General features: G+C 40.1%; 1 protein-coding gene across 6 annotated transcripts in view; it reads left to right on the plus strand.

The window, feature by feature from the left end:
* Window positions 1-15,554, plus strand: part of ENOX1 (ecto-NOX disulfide-thiol exchanger 1) — a 360,949-nt gene extending 345,395 nt beyond the window's left edge. For all 6 annotated transcript variants that reach the window (XM_059466701.1, XM_059466702.1, XM_059466706.1 and 3 more), the window contains 3 exons: window positions 8,415-8,517; window positions 11,507-11,592; window positions 14,603-15,554. In XM_059466701.1, the coding sequence (XP_059322684.1) occupies window positions 8,415-8,517; window positions 11,507-11,592; window positions 14,603-14,734 (321 nt within the window). In that variant the 3' untranslated portion in view covers window positions 14,735-15,554. The remainder of the gene's footprint in view (window positions 1-8,414; window positions 8,518-11,506; window positions 11,593-14,602) is intronic.
* Window positions 15,555-16,315: the final 761 nt, after the last annotated feature.

Raw genomic sequence — 16,315 nt, forward strand, 5'->3', positions numbered from 1 at the left:
TAAGCGTGAAGTAACTTTCCTATTAGTCATCCATATTTTGCATATGTACATTCCCATAAAATAAATGGGCTCAAATACAATGAAAGAATATAAAGAGATAATTTCAATGAGAAAAGCATTTTCAGATTATTGCTAGTTGCCTAAAACTCAGCAGGTGAAAGTTACAATAGTAAAATCTTTATAATGAAAAACCTGAAAGCATCTCTCTGGCAAATGGATCAGAAAAATAGGATGTCAAGAGCACCATAATACAATTAATCTTCACTCTTGAAAATGCTTCTATTGTGTGGGATAAATCAGATAAACAAACCTTAGATCCATCCATTTGAAGTTTTTCATTCACAAGGTCTTACATTCACAGGTCTAATTTGTCTACATTGCCATTCCTATAATTTTAATGCCAGATAACTTTTCAAGTTTTCAACTGTTTATTTGTTAATACCAGTGCACTCTTAAATTTACATTAACAGTAAATATTATATTAGCATATTTGAAAAGTAAATTTCTATATGAGTGTCCTTTAAAAGTAATTGCAATGTGATGTTTCTGACAAAACCAACGCTGGCTTCTTGCACAGAACAAAATAAGTTACCAAGCTCAGGCTTGATTTGAATGCGATGATGAAACCTGGTGTCTATAATTTCTAATGATAGACCAGTCATATTCACCAGCAGTGTAGCATATGGCATGTGTGTCCTTCTGCATCACTTGGTAGGTAGTAGAAGGAAAAGGATCTTTGTAAGACCCTGGAAAAAAACACTGAAAAGCAAAGGGGTTTCTTTATGAATTTTTGACCTGGTGCTAACTCTAACAGTGGCACTAGGTAGTTGTGAGGGCTCTGGTTTTGGGCAGATGGTTGGGTGCCTCATTCCTTGCCTCATTCTTTTCATATGTGATGCACCACTGCAAAGTTTTACTGAGTTTTTTAAAACTGAGTTATCCCAGTACAAATAGAAAAGGCCAAAGAAACCTCTCTGCATATAGAGAGTGTGTCACAAGGCCATTTAACTTCGTGCTAGGCACTTTTCTAAAACCAATTCTTAGGCTGTGAGGAGCCAGGACCATGTAAAATATGAGCTTTCTAGGAAGTAGTTAATTCACCAGCACAAGATAATTCATTTGAAGCAACAAAAGAATGATATTAATCAAAATTGCAAGCAATTTTCTAGTCAGAGTATTTTTAGAGGAGTAGTCATCAGACAGTCAGAAACAGTCACTGAAGAGGACAGACTGAGAGAAGAGCTATGTAAAACACACGATATTTTTTAAAGTTAGGACAGTTTTAAGCTACTTTCAGAGTTCAGACACTCACCAAATTGTCACACATCACATCACACAACACAGTGTGCAGCTGATGAAGGGGAAAAAGTTCCATTAAAGAAAGAATTAAAGACATTTGGCCTAAACCAAGCATTACTGGTTTTGGGAGATGCTGAATCCTTGCAGCCTGACAGAGGCAAGGTGGTCATAGCTCCATGGAATGAACCTGCAGCTACACAGAGCACATATTCTTCACAGGCATGTGGCAGAACACACATCTACAACCCATGCACCACATGGGTCCATCTATATACACGTGGCCAGCCCCACAGATCAGCACAAACTCAGCATCATAAACATGAACAGCACTGAGGTACACAAACAGGTTAAGGTCCATTAGTGGAAAATACAACTGCAGGCTTACATATATACACAATGTGAATCCCTCCAGAAACTGGACTTTGACTCCCAGGCTGTCCCATAACTGGCTCCTACACACACGCACACACACACACACACACACACACACACTAGTTGTTTAGCCATTCCCCAGACTCCATTGTGTCCCCAGCTGGTGGCTTGGACAGCCAGGTCTCTCTAACTGCAGCACTCCAGGGTGCAGTGGCTCTCTGATTGCTGATCCCACTCCAGCTGCTCTGCTCAGATGCCCTCATGGGCCCCCATGCACACATAACAGAGTCCCTCACCCAGGAAAAGAGACATTATTTTGGTGGGTTTCATACACTGATCAGGGCGTGACATGGCCAGACAAGTGTACTGACCAGCAACCTGGTTACATGCAACCACTCCCTTTTATCCCCTCCCAAACTGCCATGATCCCTTCTTTTCCTACTACTTCTTCCCCTGCTGAGGACCTCAGCTAGGTTTTGTACAACCCCATAATCCTCTGCTCCTACATCCCATAACAAGTCCCAAATTCCTACAGGCAATGCTCCCTCAGTCTGTAGGATGTTTCAGAGAGGTGGACTGATGTCATGTTCGGCCCCTGGGGCTGATACTTTCCTGTGACACCCCTGGGAGGAGCTGGGTCAGGGGACTCTGCTTTCTCTGATTAGGTTATCACATTTTCCCCATCTGTAATGGTGCCTCTATACTCCTTTGTGCTTGTGGAAACAAGACTTGAATCACAAGTATCACAAGGATGGAGCAAGTGATTGTGGTTGGAAAATCCCTTCTGCAGGGGACAGAGGCACCCTTTGTTGATAAGGGTGCAGGACTGGGATGCTGCAGAGAAACTGCTGAGCCATTGGATTGCTGCCTTTCTGTTGCACATCCATGTGCCCTGCCACTGCAGCTGATCCTGCTCGGAGCAGAAGGCTGGACTAGAGATCTCCCAAGGTCGTCTGCCTGATTTTGTGATGCTGTGATCATCTGAGTCACAGTCACTGCCTGTGAGTGTACTCATACGTTGCCACATTTGCAAGGAAATTTGATTTAAGTTAAATTTCAATAAGCTCTTTCACTGTAGCTTAGTTCAACTTGGATTGAATAATTTTGAATTCACCATGGATAAGAACATAGACAAGGACAGTAGCCCATTCTCAACTGACAACCACGCTAAGCTGTCAGCAGTTGTCCTGTACCTCAACCTTGCATGTCCCTATAAATTTAAGATGCCTGACTTGATGTGCATTGAAAGTATTGCACGGCTTCCATTCACTTGATTGGTTATTGAATTATGCTCCACTCAGGTTAAAACTGCAAGATTAAAATTTCAGATGTAGTTCTGAAGTACATTTAAAGAAAGACTAGCAAAGCAAACCCATCTATACCAGACTACAGGAGGTTCACAGATAAATGCAAATAAATTAAATATATACAATTCTTCATGCTGCAGACCAGTTTTTACCCAAGTTTGCAGTCAAACCTGCCTGGTCCTCAATAAGTAGTTTGGGCAAACTCACCTGAAGTCCCAGCCCAGTTCTGTGTGCTCAGAGCAGGCACACATATATATGCCTTTCAATATCTTATAGGCTGTGGCTTTGGTATCTTGTGTGCATGGCTCTTTCTTCTGTCAGGATTTTAAAATTGCCTTTTATTTCCAAGCTTACAGCATCACTCTGGCCTGCTGTTAATAGCCTGCAAGATTTTTGCTTATGTTTCAAATATATAGTTTTTTTCTCCTCCTACTCATTTTCTCTCATAAGTCCCCTGGCTGATGAGAAAGTGTTGTGTATCCCTTACATCTAACAACATTCAGCAGTTGCTCTGTTTTTCCTGCTGTGACAAACATCAAGTCTTTCCTTTTTCTGCCACTGTTTTAATGCCACAGACAATTGGCTTTGTACGTATAATAAAAATGCAAACCTTTCCAGAGGCTGGTAGGTTTATGGGATTTTTACTGGGCCTTTCAGAAGACACAATATTATTTTTAATCCCTTACCACATAATTCTTCAGAATTCTATAAACTACAACAAAGAAAAGGAGGTCTTTGAAGACAGTATGCAAGCAGTCATCATTCCCCCTAGATTCAAAGATAATTATCAAATACTTGGATTACCAAGAGAGTGGAGGGAATATTTCATCTCTTTGAATATCTTTGCATCCTGGGCACATGTCAGGTATCTTCAGTGGCACGTTCATTAAATCCTATACTCTGCCTTTCAAAGGAGAGTTCTGAACAGCAGATGGTATAGAACTGCACTCTGGCCAGAGGGGTTTCCAGGTGGGGCAGCTACTGTGCAAGCCCTGCTCAACTCTTGCTCAGTGGTTATGGAGAATATAAAGTCCTCAGTCCCCCCATTTTTAGGGATGCTGGCTAGCATGTATTTTCAGGCAAGAACAAATATTTTATATTGTCTGCCTTTTTTGCACTAGTTTAAGACTGACCTGAAGAGGATTAATGCTATCTAGATTGAGAACTTTTTATTTAATATCTTACTTTTCCGTAGGGGAAAAAGAAACCAATAAAGGAGAGAAAGATCCAAGTCATCCAGCCTAAATATCTGGAGTTTTCTGATCTGCTAGAGCCCTGGAGTGCAGAGCTAGCCTTTTTTTCTTATAGGATCTCTGACTATCTTCTGTAGAATTTTACCACCTCTCTTCTACTCTTCAGGAGCTCTGTGTCTTTCACTGGCAAAAAGACACAGAGTGGCAAGTGCACTTCTCTTAAGAGTCACTCTCTCATTTGCTGTGTGTCCAGTGTTAGACACAGCTTCTCTCTGGACAGTGAGACCAGGCAACTTTTGGAGCAATATATTTACCCGTGCCTCTTCCAAAAGAAGCCAAGATACTTGAGTGAATGATAAAAAGCAAACTTCTCTCCCACCTTACATCTAGGAAGTGCAAAACTGCCATGTATGACTCTCCATAGCTATCAGCTCTGAGTCAATGGTGGTCTCAGAGATCTGCTTGTGGAAATTAATACTCCATGGGATAAAATTGTCATTTCATCCAGCAAGCTCTCCTGAAAGTTTTCCAGAAAGACTTTCTGTCTGTTTCTCCCTCCCTGGTTCAAATGCAGGGAGCCCTGAATGAAAATGTTGGTCCCAAGTAATAGTCTACAGAACCATAGGGATTTCAATCCCGTGAGGCAAATTCATGTCTTTTCATCATCTGCTGATGGATTAAAGTGTCATTTGCAGGAAAGAGCTCCAAGCTGGCAATGGTGAGAGCATCACACAGAGTGGTTGCATTCATACTGAGCAGCTCTGGAGCTGTCGTCATCAAACTGATCCCCTTTGTTTTCCAATGCCTGACACAATTTGTGAATAATAAATAGGACCAGGTCCCTAATGATCTCCAGGTGTGATTTAACCTGTATTAATCTTTTCACACACAGTGTTTAGTTCTTGCAAGGTCATTTCATTTCTAATAAGTACCAATTTGCACATGCTCAGCTGTGTTCTTGTCCTTTAATGCAGTAACTGACAGATGGTAGCAAAATATTCCTTTTGTAATGAAACCTGCTGAAGGAGACTGCTTAGGGCCTCAGAAAATATAATTTGCCAAATAAAGAATGGTCTCCAGGAAAGAAAGGAAATACTGTAATGCAGTATATATTAAATCATTTTCCTCCGGCATCTGGTGATCAGTCGTTTTTTCTCACATCAGAGAGGTGACCTGACTGTTTTTTTTCCAATTATTTATTACCTCATTCACCTTTGTACTTTTAAAAGTCTTTCTTTTTTCTGTGGGTTGACATAAGTAGTGCCTCTAAAAACATGTAAATTAACTGCATGAAGATTTATTGTAAAGGTTTCTTAGGTACCAGATTTGTATCTGCAGTATGCTGTCAGATTCTTAAGGTTTTCACTTATGCTATAATTAACCCAGTTTCTGGGTGAATTTCACACCCATTTTTTAGACCCAATTATGCCATTTCTCTTGAACCACTATTAATTCCTAGCAGCATTGCTACTGAATTCTGATTTAGTTTATATGACTATGCACACCCTGTATTTTCCCATGGCCTGTGCAAACTTCTTTTGGCAGCTGAATACATCAGAGTGATCTAATTTATTATCTTCTGTGAGGCAGGTAGCATTGAATGGCAGAAACTTCTCATTTTAAAGCCTCCAAGAACCTGCAACTTTCTTCTAAAGCCAGTGGTTTGCTGGGTATCTATCTTTGTCACTCATTTCCTCAGGCTTCCCCATAAAAAAAAAATTTTACTCTTTTATCCTCTGTTCCAGCATACAGCTAAGGAGGACTTGATGTGACTTCCTTTAGCATCCATTTACACTGTCCTATAAATCATACAAAACGTTCTGCACAGGCTCAAATCTAGGCATTAAATGAGAATCCATCTGTTCCTTGCTCCCAATGGGATTATAGTTTCTTTCTCTGCATCACTGCTTGACAAAACTTCTAATCCCACCTGAAACTACGAGTGTGCTGTGTTTGGGGCCTGTTATATCAAATACACATCTCTCTGCTCCCACCTTCCCCCCTCAGGATTTGCTATTTTTAGACTGCTTTTCCATCTCTGATGAAGTCAAAGTTGCATCTTAAGCTATACAAGCTCTGGTGGTATCTGCTGCTCTGCTTTTCTGCTGCAGTATCACAAAATCTGTCATCCAGCTCTGTTCTGATGGGTAACCCCCTTGTTGTTACTGCCCTCTTGGAGAAAGTCATGTAAACACCTTTTGTTTCAGTTTCTTGACAGGATTTCCTTTCACTGCTTTTGGATGTCATGGGCAGCAGGAGATCAGAATTTGCATTAGCCTTTGGCTCTGTCAGGAGGGGAATCAGCAGTGCTGGACAATTTAAAGCATGCTGCTGCTTCTGCTACAGTGTGCCTTGTGCATTACAACACTACAGGAGTGTCAATGCCAAGGTGATGGAGCTGCCAGAGCACCCAGGAGCACCCTTGTTTTCAGAGAGGATCACTGCCAACTCTTGAACTGCAGACTCCCAAAACTAAAGATACACAACTGAAAAGTTATTTGATCTCTACTAACTAAAAAGCCAGCAAAGGCTGACATGTGCACAACTCCACATAGACCTGAGGCCAGGAGAAACACCTCAGCTGCCCATTACAACTGTGACAAAGCCCAGATCACCGAATGGACCTCACGCCTCCTTTGGTGCAGGCCAGGGCCTGTCAGAGCCCCTTGTTTCTGGGGCTGGGGCTGCACATGTGCATGTATGTCACTTGTGTGCACACAGAGTTCCTTGGCTGACACATGGCAGCTTGTTCTTCCTTGTGACACGAAGGAGCACTGATAGCCACGATGCATCTGAGCCACCAGGCTGCTGCCCCTTGGAGCAGGCCTGTGAAGAGCACAGACTATGTCACTGAGCACAGACTACATCATTTTGGCTCATGCTGTTTGTAGTTTCTTTTTCTTTTTCAATTAAAAATGGGGAAGTGTGTGACTCTTTTTACCAATCTCACAGACTGTGAAGCCTTTAGTCATCCATAAAGAGGCACATTTGACATACTTTGGAGTTTATGCCTTTTTTTAGCATGGATTATTCACACCTTCAGAAATGCCTTCAAGCAATCTAAGCCCAGTGTCCCTCTTCTATTGCCAAAAATCCTTGCCAAAAGTTTTGGAGCAAGGCATCACATCAAGGGTATGTCCTAAATGAGCCACATCATTATACCAAATAGTACATATTTCCTTGCCTTTAAGGCTGCCCAGTCCCACACAACCTTCAGCAACTTACCTTGACTCCCTCAAATAGAACAGCAGCACCATTCCTTCACAGTCCCACCCCACAGCACCGTGTCTCCAGCACCATGCTCTCTGCCTCCAAGGTTTTGCATGGACCTGCTGAGCATTCCCCAGAGCAGATGCAGCAGGGTGAGTCACGGCCTCACCAAGGAACGAGTCATTGCACATTGGCTGCTCCATGGAAACAGCCCATGGATATTCTTGAATATCATGCAATACACTCTGAGGTCACTTGCATGCCTTGGAAATAATTTATTTCCTTCATCTGTGCCCAGTCACACAACTGCCTGGCTACTTCTGATGGAACATCTGCTATGTGATCTCTCAGACAAAATTTAGGTGGTTCAGGACACCTGATTCCAGAAAAAAAAGAGCTCCAAGTGGGAGCCTTGACTTGTTTGCCCTTCAGGTTGGTGCTCTTTCAGTCCTTAAAATAAGATGGCTTTATGCAAACCACCTGTTAGGAATGGTCTTCCTGAAATGGGGGTGCTGACCCCCAAAACATGCCTGAGAGTTGTTTGGGATGGGCCAATGCCATGCCAGATGCCAGGCACTGGTTGAAGAGTGTAACAGGGCAGAGGGTTGTGCTCTAGTAGCTAGAAATGTTGTTAGTGACTGCTGAATTTACTCTTATGGCTGTAGCTGAATGTCTCCATCCATGTTCCCTGGAGGCGGTCTTGGTTTACAGATTTAATAGCTACAAAATGTGAATTTTCTGACCATTCCCACACTTTATGGCACAATCTCTCCAGCTGTTATAATGAAGAAGCACTAGCAAAAAAGTTATTACTTACTCCTCAAGCAAAATTTCTCTTCTTGGCAGCACTTGGCATAAAGGTAGTTCAAAATGTGTCTTAATAATCTGCAAACAAATCAATTATTTATAATTGTCTTGTCTTTAGATGTGAATTAAAGTAATGAATTTTTTATATAGTTAAAAGAAAGCAGACAAGTTTAATTGAGATAAATGAAATCTACATGACCACCTGTTTGTTTTTTAAACTTTATAGGAAATCAATGTATTGACAGTAGCATTGGTCAACCAGGACAGAGAAAAAAACTCAGAGAAACGAAGCCCAGGTCTAAAATCAGAGAAAGAGGCACTATTAATAGGTAAGATAACCTCAAAGAAGATTTCTGAGAACAAAATGCCCTCTAACAGGTTTCTGTTTTGCATATATGTTTACACACATCTTTGTGCTAAGTAAAAAAGAAAAAATAATAGAATTTTTTTTTATCTGGGTTCATAATGGCTTTTAGTAAGAAAAAATCCTAAAATACAACTGAACTTTGCCATTCTGAAAATTTCTGCAGTTTAACGGAAGGATTTCAGGTATGAAGAAAATTGCAGAATCTAAAGTCATCATATATTCATGCTGCATTTAGACTTACAGCATGAATGTATGATGACTTTATTTACATCAAGATTTAGCAGACCAGAGTTGTATAGCTTGTTATATGTTTATTAGAAAAAGTGGTGAAGGAGAAGGGGATGGAAATAATATTAGTAAACTACCAAGCAAAAAATGTATCTACTACATGTATTAAGCAAGCCAGATTTATGCCTTTGACATTAGCTGAGGGAATTAGCAATATGAATATTTATAAAGAATACCACAAGGACTGTCATACCCTTTACCTAGAATAAAATTTTTAAAATAAACTCTTAAATAGTGCCTAAAGCTTATAGGCAGTGGGCCAGCTAAGTGGCATTTAGCCACACAGAACTGGCTGTACCCATGCCACCCTTGGAGGGAACATGCCCCATGTTTAGACCCACACATATTTTGCATTTGGTTTCAGTGGAGTAGGTTTTCAGGGAGCATGAAGGTCCACAGCTCCAAAGCATATCCTGTGGCATGGCAACAGAAATGTTGAGCTGAAAGAACAGGTTTAATTTCTTTGGTTTGGTCTTTTCACAAATCAGTGATATCCTGATAAATGGTAGTTCCAAGACTGCCTTAGTTTGTTTAAATGCAGCTCATTTTCATCACCTAGGCACCAGGAAGATTGCTGGCCTATTGCTGAGGCACAGATTCAGCAGTTCACAAGTTCAATTCAGACCAAAGAGGTCATTTAAAAGTGAAGAATGTATCTAAACATTTAAAGTGCTTAGTACACAAACTCCCTGTGATTAGTGAGATGCAAACAGTGGAATATACAGAAATGTATGACTTGATTGAATTCTGCTTTTTATAATTAAATCCAGAAGTTTTAATTGCAGGGGCAGTACTTGATCTTCTCGAAGTTCAGTCTGTGAGAAAGACTGCAAGAATGGGATTTAAAAAACGGAATAACAAACTTTTTTTCTAGGTCACTCAATATCTGACTGTAACGATTGGTGGCAGTGTACCAAAGTGGGTCCTGAACATCTGCTGTTCAGTGGCACACTCAGATAAGCAGAATAACCTCAGTTAAGATATTACTGGTCATGATACTCCACAACTGACTCACTGTTACAGTCCAAAGATTAAAGATTCCTCAAGATAGATTTCATGTTATCTCTTCCTCTGAGGCATGATCAGATATGGCAAGGGAATAATGGGCCTTGCCTCCATCCACTCACTAAGTTTTTCTGTATTTAAAAAAAATGCAGTGTTGTCTTCAAGGAAAAGAGCATAAAAGAAAAAAAATTGTCATGGAACTCCAGTCAATAATTACAAAATATTGACAAATTACTTATTATTTACATTGTATGAAAGAGCTGGCTTTGAATGTCCTGAATTCAAAAGCCTCAGGAACCACACAACAGATGCAATGACACTGGTAAAATGTGATTTGAGTACAAATTGGATTTCCAGTCATCTCACCCAAGTGTGATGATCTTGACTTCTGCTTCTAGATCTCTTGTGTGGTTACCTGTAGTCACCCACAGCACATAGAAGGTCACTGCTGCTAGGACTTGCCATAGTAAAAAATTTATTATATGCCACGTCAAATGCAGGACCAGAAGTTTGTAAATGCTGTTTGAAAAGTGGAGGAGGAAAAAAGGTGTGCTTTGCAAAGCCAGTCTAAAATGCGTTAAATATTGCTTATCAGTTTCAACCACGGCCGGTACTTAGGGAAAAACTAAATCCAAGATTATCCAAATTCATTCAGCATCAAGAAAGCAGTATGGCCTGCAGTACACAAGATACAGTGACCCATTTTTGTCATTTGTAAGCATTTTTAATCCTGGTGTTTGTGATTTAAGTATAAGAAACTTCCCCTAGGGTGGTTCAGCTAAGAAGCCCATCCAAAGAGAGTTGAAAATATTTGTTCTGATTCTTACAGTTCAGCTCTCCCCAAACAGCCAGTAACACACATGCCATTTTGTATTTTCACTGTTTGCTTAGAAGAAGAGAAATTGGGTAGTGCTTTTAATAGCAATACTGATGCCCCAAATCTTGTTTTCTCTGGTCATCATTATTAATACTGTCACTTGATTTTCACTGCAAAAAAAGACCTCTGGACTTAGATCCTGACTCCTTCTAAGCCATTTTTAATTCCCATACCTTTTATGATCATCCTGAAACAACAATGAAGATAGACAGAACATGCTCTCTCTTAAGAAAGAGTAAATAAGCAAATGTGTCATAAAGCATTTGTGTTTTCTTCAGCAGCATTTAAGGGTAATACGGATTAAGTACTTTTCATAACCAGCATCTGCATAATTACTAGAAAAATTTGAGGGAGTGAGGGTTCTGACACAATTGTATGAAACGTTTTCACAACAGAGAATCCAGTGAAGGGTAAAAAAACAATAATTTTACCATTACTATATCCACAATTTTATATTGGTAAATCAAGCATAAAATTAGTAGTTGAAATGCTCCCAGCAAGGCTTTGTTTAGAAATTCCTTTATTCATCAGTATATTAACTTGGTCACTTACTTGCTAACTGCTGTCATTCCTGAAGATGAGCTATTGTATTTAGCACATTACTATGACTGTATTAAAAATGTGCTGGTTTGTTATGTTTATTGGGTTGTGCAAGGAAAATAAGAGTCATAATTCATGCTGAAAAACCTCAGAACAGACTCTTCAGAATTATTTTGCCTATTTTAATGATACAGTGTCTGAAGTAATTTTAACACTTTGTGTCTGTTTGTTTTTAATACAGGTATCATATCCACATTTCTTCACGTCCACCCTTTTGGAGCCAATATAGAGTATCTTTGGTCTTATATGCAGCAGTTGGACTCTAGGGTAAAAAAAAAATTAATCAAAATCTGTTTTCTCTTTAGAAATATTGTATTATTCTTTACTGCAGGTTAAACTCTTCATGCATTTCCATTAGAAAGATAATGGGATATGGGGCTTGGGGGTTTGCAGTCTTTATTCATTTGCAAATTACAGTACACATGCTTGTGTTGAGGTCTTTGCCTCAAACTGCTTAGCTATCCTTTGTGGCACTGAAAAGCAGAGCTCTAAATGGCAAAGACTAGCAGCTGATTTTATGACACGTGATTCTGAAATATAGCTGGGAGAAAAAAAGCAGAGCAAGAGGCAGGCATGGCCATGGCCATCAAACTGTGCAGTTTTTGGAGATGGCCCTTTGTTCTTTGAAAAGCTGTAAGTTGTATGTCACACTGAACCTTTATGATCACAGGAATGGACCATGTTTCATGTCTTTTGTCTCCATGTGGGAGCAGACACAACCACATAAAGGAATTGGGTGCACTAATTTCAGTGAAGCTGTGGCCAAGACAAAAGCGAGGCCAACACAAAACAGTGTGCAAAGTGTTTAATGCATCAGTTCATACAGTCTACAGTCGATAAATACCTGTAGGATAAGATTCTTGACTTACTTTTTAATATCTGCTGTAGAATGAGATGAAATCAAGCCCCCAAATAGGCCTATTTCTCTGCACTGAATATTAAGCAAGTCAGAAGGTGAGAAGCTCAAGTGTGAAATGATCAGGTGAATGGTACTCCAAGTGCTAAGCAGCAGCTTAGCAGATGCAGGGGTCACTCTGTGGCAGCCATAGCTCTGTCCCATGTCTGGCAATACTTGGGTGATGGTGCTTTCCCAGATCTTGCAACACATCTCCTTTGATCCTGGTAATGTTTTGTTCCTGAGCAGCCCCTCAGCCCATAGCTAAGATCAGCTTCTCACTGCTTTGGTGAGCTGCTTCATGCTTCTGGATGATCCCGGATCCTTCCTCTGTTTCTATGAAAAAGTGTAGAGCTAAAAGCAGAGGAGATCCTGAACTAGAAGCACACTAGAATTACAACAGGCTGCATTGATGAGTGAGGAAGGATGATGAATTTGGTAGGCACTGCTTTCAGGCCATGGCAACTCAGGTTTGCTAGTGCTTTACAGCCCACTGCCACCCACAATGAAAAGGGAGTAGGGGATGAGGATGGGAGAAACAGGTGAGAAACTGGTGAATTTCAATTTATTTTTTTTTTTAATATCTGGTTTTATCAAGACCTGATGAATCCAGAGCTTCACACCCCCACCCATTCTTCTGCTTCTCTGTGCCCCTGCCACACATACACTTTGCTTAGTCTTGTCCTGCATCACCCAGTCTGCCCAATCTCCTCAGTTATCTTTCAAATCTCTCCTTAACACAGCATTTGTCGAAGTTTCAACTGCTTTTTTCCCTGGATGACCTCTGCAGCTCTGTATCTCTTGAGTGATGACAGCAGTCATTCCAAAATATGGACTCTCTGGGCTCCAGCCCTGCTGCTCATTGCTTCTCCCTAGTGAGCTCTCCAGCATTCTCACGCTGCACTGCTGTGGTCCCTTCTTGTGCATGGCTGTGGGCTCTGCCCTTGAGTTTTTGCTCACATGAGTAACACGTGGGCTCCTGTGAGGCTGCCAGGGTCAAGCTCTTGACTTGCAAACAGAGCCCTCAAGGAAGGAGCGTTGTCTGCCATCTCTGCAGCTACCTCTGGACCCACCTACTGCATAATAAACACGAGCTGCAAAATTTGACCTCGTTGGTTTATTTTGGAAGCAACTGCTTGTAGAAACAAATTACTTTTTAATAGCACGATCCAGAGATGCAATCTCAGAGATGAATTTCAATTACTTTCCATGGTTAGCCTGTCATTCCTCGCCTGAACAGGAATGATAAGGTCAGCATACCCGTGTGGGCTGAGGGCTCAGTATACATTGCACAAAAGTAACCAGACACCCACTACTGCCATGTGAGTACTTAAAAGATGGGTTGGATGACACTGAGGCTTTAGACTGCCTCCAGCACTGAGTTTTGGTGCCACCTTTAAAAAATAATTTAATCATTCTGCTGCACTAACCTCTACAGAAAAATAAGAGGCAATAGATATTTTCTTACCACCCATGGGTGCAGTGAAGTATAAATAGCACATTTTATGTTTATATACTGTTTCAAAAAGGAAAGGTTTCTCCATGGAAGGTTTCTACTACTATGAATAAGCAGAAATATCATTATTTCCTGATAAACCTTTCAAACCATGGAGATACCTGTGGATGACAGGCAGCACCCATAGATTTCTTTACTCTTCCTTTCATGACCACCACTTTAGAAGCAGTACGATAAAATGGCTCATATTCCATGATTGTTCATTTCTTGACTTCCCTACTGATTATACCAGAAAGGTTGCCTTTGTGAAAGTGTTTTCTGTAATGAGAGCATCTTGCCTATTAGGAAAGTGAGCAGTCATTAAGGTTTCAAAATGATAACAACATCCTGAGCAATGCAGAACTGGGAGCTTTACTGCTTAATTATCTGGGGCTGCTGAACTGGGTAAGACCAAGGGAAGGTGGCTCCATGGATAGTCAGCCTTCAGCAACAACAGGGAGCTGATCAAAATATTTTTGAAAGAGAAAAGCTGATGGAGCTGGGAAAAGCATTCAAAACCATGTAGGCAGAGAAGAAGAATAAGGTCCCATCTGCTTCCTCGTCCTCACAAGAGCACCTATGACTGTAGTTTTTAGATGGACTTCATACCACACTGTGGCCACAGCCCCAGCATGGCACTTGCCATTGCTTTACAGGGGGATGCTTTACAGGCATCTACAAGAGCAAAATCATTCCTTCAAGGAATCTGCACTAGCTTTGGAGTCTGAAAAGTCATATCAGGCTAAGGTTAAAAAAATGGTTGGCTGTTTTCATATGGCCTGGCTTCGTCTCCCCCCACACCCCTATTACATCTCTTCTCAATGTTTCCTCTTTACACGCTACAGGACAGCTTTCTCACTTCAATTTTACCTTTGTTTCTTTCTCAGATCTCTGCAAATGAGATAGAAATGCTTTTGATGAGACTGCCACGCATGTTTAAACAAGAATTCACTGGTGTAGGAGCAACACTGGAAAAGAGGTGGAAGTTTTGTGCCTTTGAAGGAATTAAAACTGTCTGACTGTGACTAGTAATGAAGCTATGCAGAAGAAGAATTCCTAGAGCATGGCAGGGTTATAAAGTATTAAAGTAAGAAATTTGGGTTTGGGCACATAGTAGTATGTTTTCAAAGTTATCCAAGCCTAATTTTAGTTACATTTGTGACGTTCTCTTGTGAGTGGAAATGTAGTTGTGCACCAGTTCCTAAAATAAAATAAAATTTTAAAAAAAGTTTCAAAATGTGACAGATTGTTTCCTATGAAAACTGAAGAAAGATACCACAGTCATAATGATTTCAAAATACTACATGTCCTACATCTAAGAAAAGCTCATTGAGCAAACAGTTAAGGAGAAAGATTGCTGGTTATGGTCGCTAAGCTACAGCGATCTATATGTGATATGTAATAGAACTCATTAAGTTTTGTTATAGAAAGTTCTTTCTGTTTAGTAAGAGAATTGAGTAATTTTACAGTGAGGAAAAGCATACCAAAAGAAAACTTGAAGATGTGTCTGAGGTTATTGTATTTTGTAAATTAAGTTATATGCTGTACCAGGGATTTTTGCCTTATTGAAAGAGGCCTGAAAATGTGATTGGAGTCCTCAAGAATGCTTTATCAAGAATATTATTTTTCTAATGTAACTATTCTCCATTACAAGTTCTTTTAACATGGATTGCATATCAATTTTCATAAACATGTAAATAAGGAAGAAACCAGTGTTACTGTATTGTATTTGGTATGTAACATTCAGGTTTATGCATCAAAATAAATATTCAGCTGCATTACTGTTACAAATTTTATAGCAGATATATTAATTTTTATCAATAAATATGACTTCTACCATATTGTTTGCATAAGTATTTCTTCTGACGTTATTGAATTTTAATTGATCCAGCAAGAGATTCCTGGAACATCTTTCCCTTACATGAGCTATTAATTGCATATGACTTTGTTAATTGAATTATAAATCAAAAAAGAGCTTGCAATATTAGCTAAGATTAAAATATTGGTAGAAGAAGTAGCAGCATGGGCCTTTGATTTTATTTTTCAACAAGCAAATGGGTGAAAAATGAACACATTCAAATTTCCTCTTTTCATTGTTGTGTTGGGTAAGAGCTGCTGTGGGTAAGAGACAGCAGCCCCCTCCCGGGCACACCCCTGTGCAGGCAGAGGAGCCAGACACGAGAGAGCTGGTCCTGTGAAGTGGGGCACCGACAGTGGGAAATAGAGAAAACTGAAACAGATGCAGGGAATCTCCAGATACATGTCAGACTGAGGTTTCACTCAGGTCCTTCAATAAACAGCAATTGGTGTCAAATGCATTTAGTAGTGAAGGAACTCTCCAACATGGCTTTTGGTGATTGGTACTTTAAGATCTATTTCTCTTCTGGCATCTACCTGGAATATAGAAATATTAAATGAAATGCTAATTGTGTACAAAATGGGAAAAGAAAGAGGCTTAGTAGGTCTATTATGGGTAAAAAATTTATGCTTTCATGCAGTACACACAAAATTTAAAAAATCAAGTACATCTCAATTATGGTTGCTATAGAGCCTGTGATAAGCTACTCAGGTGAAACTAGTAATTATATGGCAGTTATGTT

The sequence above is a fragment of the Ammospiza nelsoni genome, chromosome 2, assembly GCF_027579445.1.
Source record: "Ammospiza nelsoni isolate bAmmNel1 chromosome 2, bAmmNel1.pri, whole genome shotgun sequence".
NCBI classification, from domain to species: Eukaryota; Metazoa; Chordata; class Aves; order Passeriformes; family Passerellidae; genus Ammospiza; species Ammospiza nelsoni.